The sequence below is a fragment of the Camelus dromedarius genome, chromosome 8 (assembly GCF_036321535.1).
Source record: "Camelus dromedarius isolate mCamDro1 chromosome 8, mCamDro1.pat, whole genome shotgun sequence".
Taxonomy (NCBI): Eukaryota; Metazoa; Chordata; class Mammalia; order Artiodactyla; family Camelidae; genus Camelus; species Camelus dromedarius.
In genome coordinates, this window is record NC_087443.1 from 57,457,424 (window position 1) to 57,469,642 (window position 12,219).

At 41.3% G+C, this 12,219-nt stretch overlaps 1 protein-coding gene across 1 annotated transcript in view; it reads right to left on the reverse strand.

Annotated features, from left to right (window-relative positions):
- The window catches only part of GOT1 (glutamic-oxaloacetic transaminase 1), a 29,397-nt gene that overhangs the window by 7,218 nt on the left and 9,960 nt on the right, over positions 1–12,219 (reverse strand). The window contains exon 3 of the mRNA XM_010974416.3: positions 303–426. Coding sequence (XP_010972718.1) covers positions 303–426 — 124 coding nt within the window. The remainder of the gene's footprint in view (positions 1–302; positions 427–12,219) is intronic.

A 12,219-nucleotide genomic window follows, 5' to 3' on the forward strand; every position in this document is an offset into this window, starting at 1 on the left:
ACTGTAACCAGGAACAAGTTCGATGAGTCACAGTCATGCTGCCTTACAGAGGGCCCTCCCTCCTCTGGGAAGGTTCAATATACACTAACATACACGTTCACCAAGAGTCCTGGGACAAAGGATCCCTAATCTGAAGGTAAGTGTCAGGTTACTCGTGTACTGCCATAATCCACTGCTCAAGCCATTCCCAAATGTCAGGTGATCCAGGGCTGGGTTACATTTTCAGTGTATGCAGTGAGAATCATGAGGATAATTCTCCCCGGCTTCTCTGTTTCTTCTCTTGCTACAGCTACAGGACTCACCCCAGGTTGGTGAGGATACGTAGACGGGCGTGTCCTTGTTGTTCGTTCCGTTGTACCATCGAGCTAAGAACTCGGCTCCGATTCGAAGTGCACCTGTTCCCCCCAAAGACTGCACACCTCCTACCTGCAAGAGAAGAAGCAGTGTCACTGCTTAATTAACGGTGAGGTCAGATATTAGGGGAAATACAGTAAGGATAAGCATTTCCTTCTTGTCTGCTCTGTGCTAAACCCTTTAAATGTATTATCCCAACAAAGTCTCAGAACTATACAAAGTATTATTTGCCCATGTTTACAAATGAGGAAGTGAAACACACTTCTCAAAGCTACCAGCTACTGAGCAGTAAGGCCAGGTCTTTCCCTAGGACATCTGGAAGTCCAACTTTTGAGGGAGCATCCCTTTGAAAACGGAGGTAGAGGACACCCCTAGACCACATGGCAGTGTGCCCTGCAGGGCAAACCCATCCGCTTGGCACCCATCCCTAGATGAAAACTGCCCTCCAACAGAAGCCCGTAATCTTGCTAGCTTGCCATCAACATCTGCGATGCCCCTTCTCATTGCTGTAACGCAGGCTTATTAATCCTTAGAAAAGTTCTAACAAAGGTGATATGCAAATACTTTCCTCTCCTGAAGCTTCTGCTTATCTTAAAATGGCCTCACCTGGGCAATAATAAAAGTCCTATGTTTTATCATTTACAAAATACCCCCGCACATTTTCTTATTTGACCCTCACACAGCCCTGTAAAGTCAGTTCTAGATCTGCAATTTATACATGAGGAAGTTGATTCAGAGAAGTGATTTCCCAAAGGATTCATAGCTGGTAAGCAGCAGAGCTGGGCATAAACCCGCATCTTCTCACTCTCAATGTGGTCACTAGGCTCTGCATCCGTCATTCTGCCTACATATCTTTGATTCTGCCCTTTCACAATCTAATTAGGTTTCAGCGTAACTCCTTCAGTAGAGAAATGTCAGAAATTACATGTTGCTTAATATGCCAAAAGGAGAAAGAAAGAAAAAGATCACATGAGAAAGTCTAAAAGGAAGTTCACATACCCATCTGATAACAGTGAGAACCTCTGGGGAGGGGCCTAGCAAGTGGGAATAGTGGTCAAAGGGACTTTGGCCTAATCTACAAGTTGTTTTATAAAAATATGAAGAATAAATTCAGGTATTATCTGAGATTTGCTGTAAAATAATTTAGCTTTGGCTACAGGATGGGGGAATATACAAGACTGACCAAATACAGATCAGTGCTGAAACTAAGTGATGGATACATGGGGTTTGTTCATTATACTGTTTTATCTTCTTTTGTACATATTTGACATTTTCCACAATAAAAAGGTTAAAAAAAAAAAAAACTTCCTAGATAAAGAAGAAAAGCTTCCAAAATCTCAAAAAAAAAAAACCAAAACCTAACATCAATGCTAAAAGATGACAAAGGAAAAAAAGGAAAGAGAGAGACCTCTTTCATGAATATTGATACTAACTTCCCAAATAAACATAAATGAACAGTACAAGTCCAACAGTACATTTAAAAATAACTCCTTGAGCGAGTGAGTCATCCAACAAATGAGTGATAAGAAATATGTAAGTGAATCAGTTCTCCTGGGTCTTCCCCATATACAAAGTGTTACTACACTTTGTTTGAGTTTCTCCTACTGAAAAAAAAAAAAAAAAAAAAAAAAAAAAATATATATATATATATATATATATATATATATATATATATATATAAAACTTGTCGTGTTGCTAGATAAAGAAAACAATCACCCAAATGCCAAATGATCATCATAACAGGTGAGAAAAGTATAGCCATTTCTGATATAAATGCTCAGTAAATGGAGACATCCTGAAAATAACTAAAAACAAAAACAAAAAAATTATTCATCCATGATGAATAAGTCAGCTTCTAGGTAAAAACTAAATCATGAGCAGAAATCCCCTTTAAGCTAGGAACAAGGCAATCATACCAACAATCACCACTTTTATTCCCCATTGTTCTATTTATATTCAGAGATCTAGGCATCTGTGAAAGAATGCCATCTGAAACGTGAATCAGAAACAAAGCTGACAGTCGGGGAGTGAGGAACTGAGCACGGCTGTCCACTGCAGAGGAGCCAAGGCAGGGGGTACTGGGGTGGAAAGGGTCGGTGGGTGTCAGATGTGGTTCTTCAGTGGTCAAAAGTTTTAAAGGTTTGGCCTTCACATTGTGATCTCCCTGGATTCTTTATGCAAATTGCTACCAAGGTGCTGTAACCCAAATGTGCATTTACCCTTCATGGATTTGTCCATGAACAAGGGGAATCCAGCAAGACTTGGCATGAAGCTATGCCAATAGACAAGCTGTACTCTCAACTTAGCCACACTGCCTGAAGGAATCCTTCCTGGGCTTTAAAGCACCTATCCGAGAACACAATTTGCTGATGTGGTGACTTCGGCGTGAGGAGGAGAGCTGGCTAGAAGCTGCTTGTAGCCAAGGCTATGACGCATTGATCTCAGTGCACCTTTCAATTTACATGGTATCTGGCACATGGTACTAAATAAACATGGGCTGAACTAAACAAAGAAAAAGACGTTTTAAAGGTGAGAGCCACAGAGAAAGCCCAAAATTCCCAGAGGCAACGGTCCAAGCAAGAAACTGGGACGCCATCTCATGGCCCACAAGCCCTCCTAGCTGCAATGGCTCAGTAATTTCAGAAGCTGAAATGTTACCAGGCAGAAGATGAAAATTGGACATTTGGTCTGGATCCTAAGGTCTGAAAATGCAAAAGCAATATGAGGCAATGATAAGTCTAGAAAATAGATCTCTTCAGAATGGTTGATGGTCCTGGCAATGTTAAATCTTGAGAAGAAAAAATCTAAGGGAAGACATGATTACTGTTCGTTTTCTTTTATTCATGCCTCACCCCTTCAAGTTTTGGCTCAAATGTCATTTCTATTTCTACAATGACCACCCTTGTTAAAACTGTATCCATGTTCACTCCCGCCCTCAGCACTCCTAACAGGCCTTCCCCAGCTCTATTTTTGTAGCATTTATCATCTTTTAATATATCATATCACGTTTCTGTTTATTATGTGTATAGTCAGTTTCTCCCCACAAAACTGTAAGCTGGGCAGAGGATTTGGGGTGTTTTGGTCACTGCTGTGCTCCAGCAACTAAAACAGTACCTACCCCTAGTGGTGAGCACTCATGTGTTGATTGAACGAGTAAGTGAATTCAAACATCTGAGAATCTCCCTGGTGCCAGGCTAGGAGCTAAATGCTTAAAAGTTTTGCAAGATAAATAAGGAAGCCATCATCCCTGCCCTGGAGGAAGCTATGGTCTTGTGGGAGACACGGGCTTAGGAAATTGGCCACTAGAGTAAACACAGTAAGCACTGCTATTTCAAAGCTATGCACAGTCCTGTGATGACTCAGAGGACTCGAATGACTAGCTCTGCCTGAGACAGCTCAGGATTCAGCATGGTAGTGACCCTCAGTCGGGCCTTGAAGGACTTGCAGTCGGGGAGTCACAGAAGTGAAGGAGGCATTCTGAGCAGAGGAAACAGCTGAGGCAAAGGTGCCACATCACGACAGGGTCTGGTGGGTCTAGAAAACAGCAGGTTCTTAGGATGGTAGGACCCGGGGGGATGGGGACAAGAGTAACTGAAGAACAGCATAAAGCGGGAAGACAGAGAAGATGGCGGAGTAGAAGGACGCTCGCAGGTCACCCTCTCCCACAAATACACCAAGACCCACATCTACAGACCCACTCAGCCAACCAGAGCACCTGTGGAACTCCGACAGAACATCGCCCTCTTCAAAAGATAAAGATGCCAAAAATCTGGTAGGAGAAAAGGAAAAAAGAAAGAACAAAAGGCAAAGCAGTGCGGGGCGGGTCCCGCGGGGAGGGAGCGGCAAAGGAGGACTGGAGCTCGCTCGCTGGGTCTCCCCTCTCCAACTGAGAGGCCAGCGGGACGGAGGGGGAGCCTCCGAGGCTCGGATCTGTACAGAGCAGCCCTTGACTAACAGAACTAAGTTAAACGGGCACAGAGCGTCCCCCCGACACCCAGCCTGAGACGCGGGCCGGCAGCGGTGGGCAGGGCCAGGCTGCACAAGCCGGGCGGAGGACGGAAGTGGCTGCACGGAGGCAGCCCCGGGCGAACGCAAGGGGCTGCGCGCCATGGCTGTGGGTGCACAGGGCAGAACAACCTCGGCCCTCCATAAAACAGCAAGGTTGATGTGCTCTCGGGGGAAGGGTGCACACCCCCATCTCTGAAAACCCGCGGAAAGTTTTCGGGGGAAGAGAGGCGGGGCTCAGGCAAAGTCTCCATATCCTCCGCGCTTAGCACCCAGGTGGGGGCGGGGGCGAAACCTGCATCCGCACCGAAGGGCTTAGCAGCCTCAAAGGCCAGACTGAGACGGGCCTGCAGCCCCGGGCAGATAGGATCCTTCCATCCTGGTCCCTCAGAGAACTTGCTCCACAAAGACAAACAAGGAGCTGGGTTTTGGCTCGGAGCAGGGACAGGGCTGTCCCTCGGTCTTCCCCGAGCCCACCCGCGGAGCGCCGACCAGGGCGGAGCGCGCAGCTGCACAGACAGCGGAACTACCAGCGGTGCAGGTAGAGGGAGAGCGGCCCCCCCCCCCCCCCGCCTTTCGGGCAGGAACACAGCCCCTGACCAAGGTGCTGGGAGGGGGCACGACCCGCCCTCCTACCTGGCCAGTCTGCAACATCTGACTGCGGCATCCGGAGGGGCAGCGACCCGCCTGCCCACAGCAGAGAGCTGCACCTGACCCAGTGTTAGGAGGAGGCATGATCTGCTTGCCGACAGGTGCTGAGAGCAGCACAGAAGAGGGCGCCAACAGAGGGCCTCTGAAAACAGCAAGCTGAGCTTCCAAAACAGGACGAAGACAGAAAGACTTCACAGTAAAAGCACACAGACTCCAGGAGAACACCGACAACCCCCCTCTTTTTTTTTTAAATCTGTTTTTACCTGTTCTATTTTCTATTACTCTCTTAATCTTTACTTCTTAATTCATTTCTATTTCTCTTGGGTTTTGATGTCCTGCTATTGATTAGACACAGGTTTCAAATACATCTATTCATCTCCCCCCCCCCTTTTTTTGTAAAGGTTTTAAAAGGACGTCTCAACCCGATTAATACTCTGCTTCAACTCACTCTTCTATTATTCATTATACACTGTTTTCAAACCCTCTTTCTCCCTTCTTTTAAAATTCTTTCTCTCTCTCTCTTATTTTTTTTTCTTTTTTTCCTAAGTTCTATTCCTAAATAGGCATCAGATAGATAAAATCCTTAAGGACCAAAATAAACAACTGATACTCCATAAACCACAGTGCCAAAGAGGTATGAGCAAGATGAAGAAGCAGAAAAACCTTTCCCAATTAAAAGAACAAGAGAAATCCCCTGAAAGAAAGATCAACGAAATAGACATCGATAGCCTACTAGATCAAGATTTCAAAAAAGGAGTGATCGAATTGCTGAAGGAATTAAAAGAGATAGTGTTTAGAGATATAAAATATGTTAAAAATGAAATTGAAGCTATAAAGAAGAGCCAAGTAGAATGGGTAAACTCATTGACAGAGATGAGGAATGATCTAATAGCTGTGCAAAGCCGACTAGATAATGCAGAGGAACGAATTAGTGATCTAGAAGACAGGGCAATAGAAAGCACCCATTCAGAAGAACTACAAGAGAAGCAAATAAAAAATAAAGAAAATAGCATAAGGGACCTATGGGATAATATAAAGCGTCCCAATCTTCGCATAATAGGGGTCCCAGAAGGAGAAGAAAGATCAAAGGGGATTGAAAAGGTTTTTGAAGAAATCATGACTGAAAACTTCCCAAACTTAAAGAAGGAATCAGATATCCAAGTACAGGAAGCTCAGAGGGTCCCAAACAGGAAGAACCCAAATAGACCCACACCAAGACATATCATAATCAAGATGGCCAGAGTCAAGGATAAAGAAATGATTCTAAAGGCAGCAAGAGAAAAGCAAAGAGTAAGTTACAAGGGAACCCCTATAAGGCTCTCAGCTGATTTCTCTACACAAACACTACAGGCCAGAAGGGAGTGGCAAGATATATTCAAAGCCCTGAATGAAAAAAGGATGCAGCCTAGGATCCTTTATCCAGCAAGGCTATCCTTGAGGATAGAAGGAGAAATAAAAAGTTTCACAGACAAAAAAAAGCTGCAGGAGTTTAGCAACACTAAACCCATGCTAAAAGAAATATTGAAAGGGCTATTCTAAATAGAAAAGCAGCAGGATGCTACAGAAATGAGAAACACACAACTGGAAAGGTGATAACTCATGAATTACAAATAAAGTAAACATGAAATTATAAAAGAAGACATACAAATCACTGAGAGTGGGAGAGGGAGGCAGGGAAATATAGAATTTTTTTTCTTTCTTTTTTAAATTTTTTTAACAGTAGGATGGGTTTGAGATCATGTTACTATCAGTTTAATAAAAACAGTTATAGTAATGGGTTGACAGATTTACAAAAAAGGGTAACCACAAGCCAAAAATTTACAAAGGAGTCACAAAAATTAAATAAAATCCATGATAATACAAAGGAAAATTACCAAACCACAAAAGGAAGAAGAAAGGAACAAAGAGGATATACCAATTCAACTGCAAAGATAAGTTCAAAATGGCAATAAACACACATCTATCATTAATTACTGTAAATGTTAATGGACTAAATGCTCCAGTCAAAAGACAGAGAGTGGCAGACTGGATAATAAAGCAAGAACCTTCAATATGCTGCATACAAGAGACCCACTTTAGGGAGAAGGACACATATAGATTGAGAGTGAAAGGATGGAAAAGGATATTCCATGCAAATGGAAAAGCCAAAAAAGCAGGTGTTGCAGTACTGATTTCAGACAAAATAGACTTTAAAACAAAGGCCATAAAGAAAGATAAAGAAGGACATTTTATAATGATTAAAGGAGTGATACAAGATGAGGATATTACACTCGTTAATATATATGCACCCAATATAGGAGCACCTAAGTACACACAAGAATTACTAACAGAGATAAAGGGGGATATTGATGGGCATACAATCATAGTTGGAGATTTTAACACTGCATTAACATCACTAGACAGATCTTCCAGACAGAAAATAAACAAGGCAACAGAGAAATTAAATACTACAATAGAAAAACTAGATTTGGTGGATATTTTCAGAGCATTACACCCCCAAAAAATAGGATATACATTCTTTTCAAGTGCACATGGAACATTTTCCAGGATCGATCATGTACTTGGGCACAAAAGAAACCTCAACAATTTTAAGAAGATAGAAATTATCTCAAGCGTCTTTACTGACCACAATGCCATGAAACTGGAAATCAACAACAGAGAAACAAAGGAGGAAAAAAGGAAAGCATGGAGATTAAACAATATGTTATTGAAAAAACAATGGATCAATGAGGAAATCAAAGCTGAAATTAAAAAATACCTTGAGACAAATGATAATGAAAGCACAACCACTCAAAACCTATGGGACACAGCAAAGGCAGTGCTAAGAGGGAAGTTTATAGCGATACAGGCCTTCCTCAAAAAAGAAGAACAATCTCAAATAAACAATTTAACCCACCACCTGAATGAATTAGAAAAAGAAGAACAAAAAGCCCCAAAAAGCAGCAGAAGGAAGGAAATAATAAAGATCAGAGGGGAATTAAATACAATAGAGATTAACAAGACCATAGAAAAAAATCAACAAAACCAAAAGCTGGTTTTTTGAAAAAGTAAATAAAATCGACAAACCTCTGGCCAAACTCACAAAGAAGAAAAAAGAGATAGCGCAAATTAGCAAAATAAGAAAGGAAAATGGAGAAATTACAACAAACAAAATAGAAATACAGAATACCATACGAGAATATTATGAAAAACTATATGGAACCAAACCGGATAACCTAGAGGAGATGGACAAGTTTCTGGAAACATACTGTCCACCAAAACTGAATCAAGAAGAATCTGAACACTTGAACAATCCGATCACTAGAAAGGAAATAGAAATAGCAATTAAAAACCTCCCTACAAATAAAAGTCCAGGCCCGGATGGCTTCACCGGGGAATTCTACCAAACATACAAAGAAGAACTCATACCAGTCCTTCTCAAACTCTTCCAGACGATTGAAAAGGAGGGAATACTCCCAAACTCATTCTATGAAGCCACCATCACCCTGATACCAAAACCAGGCAAAGACACTACAAAAAAAGAGAATTATAGGCCAATATCACTGATGAACATAGACGCCAAAATCCTCACCAAAATTTTAGCAAATAGAATCCAACAACACATAAAAAAGATTATACATCATGACCAAGTGGGGTTCATCCCAGGGACACAAGGCTGGTTCAACATGTGCAAATCAATCAGTGTAATACATCACATCAACAAGAGAAAGGACAAAAACCACATGATCATCTCAATCGACGCAGAAAAAGCATTTGATAAAATTCAACACCCATTTATGATAAAAACTCTCGCCAAAGTGGGTATAGAGGGAACATATCTCAACATAATAAAAGCTATATATGACAAACCTACAGCCAGCATAGTACTCAATGGTGAAAAACTCAAAAGCTTCCCACTAAAATCTGGGACAAGACAAGGATGCCCACTATCACCACTCCTATTCAACATAGTCCTGGAAGTCCTAGCCACAGCAGTCAGGCAAGAGAAAGAAATAAAAGGGATCCAAATTGGAAAAGAAGAGGTAAAAGTGTCATTATATGCTGATGACATGTTACTATATATAGAAAACCCTAAAAGGTCCACACAAAAGCTACTAGAGCTGATTGAAGAATTCAGCAAGGTAGCAGGTTACAAAATTAACGTTCAAAAATCAGCTGCATTTCTTTACACTAACGATAAATCAACAGAAGAAGAAAGTAAAGAAACAATCCCCTTTAAAATAGCACCCAAAGTAATAAAATATCTGGGAATAAATCTAACCAAGGAGGTGAAAGAATTATACACAGAAAACTATAAACCATTGATGAAGGAAATTAAAGAAGGCTTTAAAAAATGGAAAGATATTCCATGCTCTTGGATTGGAAGAATCAATATTGTTAAAATGGTCACACTGCCCAAGGCAATCTACAGATTTAATGCAATCCCTATCCAATTACCCAGGACATATTTCACAGAACTAGAAAAAATCATAATAAAATTCATATGGAACCATCAAAGACCTAGAATTGCCAAAGCATTACTGAAGAGAAAGAAAGAGGCTGGAGGAATAACTCTCCCAGACTTCAGACAATACTATAGAGCTACAGTCATCAAGACAGCATGGTATTGGTACCAAAACAGACATATAGACCAATGGAACAGAATAGAGAACCCAGAAATGAACCCACAAACTTTTGGTCAACTCATCTTTGACAAAGGAGGCAAGAATATACATTGGAATAAAGACAGTCTCTTCAGCAAATGGTGTTGGGAAAACTGGACAGCAGCATGTAAAACAATGAAGCTAGAACACTCCCTTACACCATATACAAAAATCAACTCAAAATGGATTAAAGACTTAAACATAAGACAAGATACAATAAACCTCCTAGAGGAAAACATAGGCAAAACATTATCTGACATACATCTCAAAAATTTTCTCCTAGAGGAAATAAAAGCAAGAATAAACAAATGGGACCTAATGAAACTTACAAGCTTCTGCACAGCAAAGGAAACCAGAAATAAAACAAGAAGAAAACCTACGGAATGGGAGAAAATTTTTGCAAGTGAAACCGACAAAGGCTTGATCTCCAGAATATATAAGCAGCTCATACGACTCAATAAGAAAAAAATAAACAACCCAATCCAAAAATGGGCAGAAGACCTAAACAAGCAATTCTCCAAGGAAGACATACAAATGATCAAAAAGCACATGAAAAACTGCTCAATATCACTAATTATAAGAGAAATACAAATCAAAACTACAGTGAGGTATCACCTCACACCAGTCAGAATGGCCGTCATTCAAAAATCCACAAATGACAAATGCTGGAGAGGCTGTGGAGAAAGGGGAACCCTCCTACACTGCTGGTGGGAATGCAGTTTGGTGCAGCCACTATGGAAAACAGTGTGGAGACTCCTCAAAAGACTAGGAATAGACTTACCATGTGACCCAGGAATCCCACTCCTGGGCTTGTATCCAGAAGGAAATCTACTTCAGGATGACACCTGCACCCCAATGTTCATAGCAGCACTATTTACAATAGCCAAGACATGGAAACAGCCTAAATGTCCATCAACAGGTGACTGGATAAAGAAGAAGTGGTATATTTATACAATGGAATACTACTCAGCCATAAAAACCGACAACATAATGCCATTTGCAGCAACATGGATGCTCCTGGAGAATGTCATTCTAAGTGAAGTAAGCCAGAAAGAGAAAGAAAAATACCATATGAGATCGCTCATATGTGGAATCTAAAAAACAAAAACAAACAAACAAACAAAAACAAAGCGTAAATAAAGGACAGAAATAGACTCACAGACAGAGAATACAGACTTGTGGTTACCAGGGGGGTGGAGGGTGGGAAGGGATAGACTGGGATTTCAAAATTGTAGAATAGACTACACTGTATAGCACAGGGAAATATACACAAAATGTTATGATAATTCACAGAGAAAAAAATGTGACAATGAGTGTGTATATGTCCATGAATGACTGAAAAATTGTGCTGAACACTGGAATTTGACACAACATTGTAAAATGATTATAAATCAATAAAAAATGTTAAAAAAAAAAAAAAAAAAAAAAGAACAGCATAAAGCCTGGCTACAAAATATGCTGCATGCCCAGGTCAAAGTCTGGATTTTACCCTGTAGATAATGGAGGAGCTACTGTGTGTGTGTGAGAGGGGAAGCAGGTGACATGATCAGCTTTTTTTTCCCTGAGGAAGATCATTCTAGCTGCACAGTGCAGAATGTACTAGAACGGGGAAGAGACTACAGGCAAGAGGCTGTTGTAAGAATTCAAATGAGATGATGGTGGGCTGAAATAAGACAGTAGCCTAGGGATGGTGAAGACATCCAGGGAGAGAAAAAGGGCTCAGAGCTCAGTATCAACTGGTACCTAAGGTGACGCAGATGCCAGGATAGTATCCATATAAACCACTACCAAAAAAAAAAAGTCTTCAAATATTTACGGACTGCCATGAAGACTGTCATTTAAATTTGTTCTATGATCAAAAACACAACACAGGATGAACTAGACTTAGAAGGAGGGCTCTGTTCCACAAGCAACAGCCCCACGTCTCAGTATTAAGTGATCAAAACAGGGACCACTGGGCAGAAGCACAAGAACCTACCTGCCCAACATAGTTAATAAGCACATAAGAAATGTACAGCCTTAAAGGAAGAAGCTCCCCAACACAGAATCTCTGTTTTCATTTGTCAACAATGGAATGCCAACTAATTTATCAACAGTGTCTCACATGATCACCCCTAGTCGCCAAAGTTTCCCACTTTCAAACTTCATCAGGACTCTCCTCTCCCTCTGTGGAAACACTGGATTTTCAGAGCAACTTCCCAATGCCCCCTATAATCTCTAAAGTCTACCACTTCTACCCACATTCCTTCAGTTCCTTGAGGCAAGTAAGTCACAGTCTCTCATATGAATCCAGACAAAACCCTAATCAAGTTAATTACTTACCTAATCATTGATCTGAGTTCCAAGACCTTTACCCAGAGCCTCCCTGTCTCCAGTCTCCTGATATACATTAAGAACGTGCCTGTGTGCAACCTCCAACTTACCCTGCCGTTCTGTTCATGAAGGCATCTGGGTAACAGCAAGTGGGGAACAAATCAATGATTCCAAGATGTGGTCCCTTCCATGCATGAAGGCTGCACTACGACTCTGGCCCAGGGAAGCAATCAGGGCAGTTGGATTAAGTTGC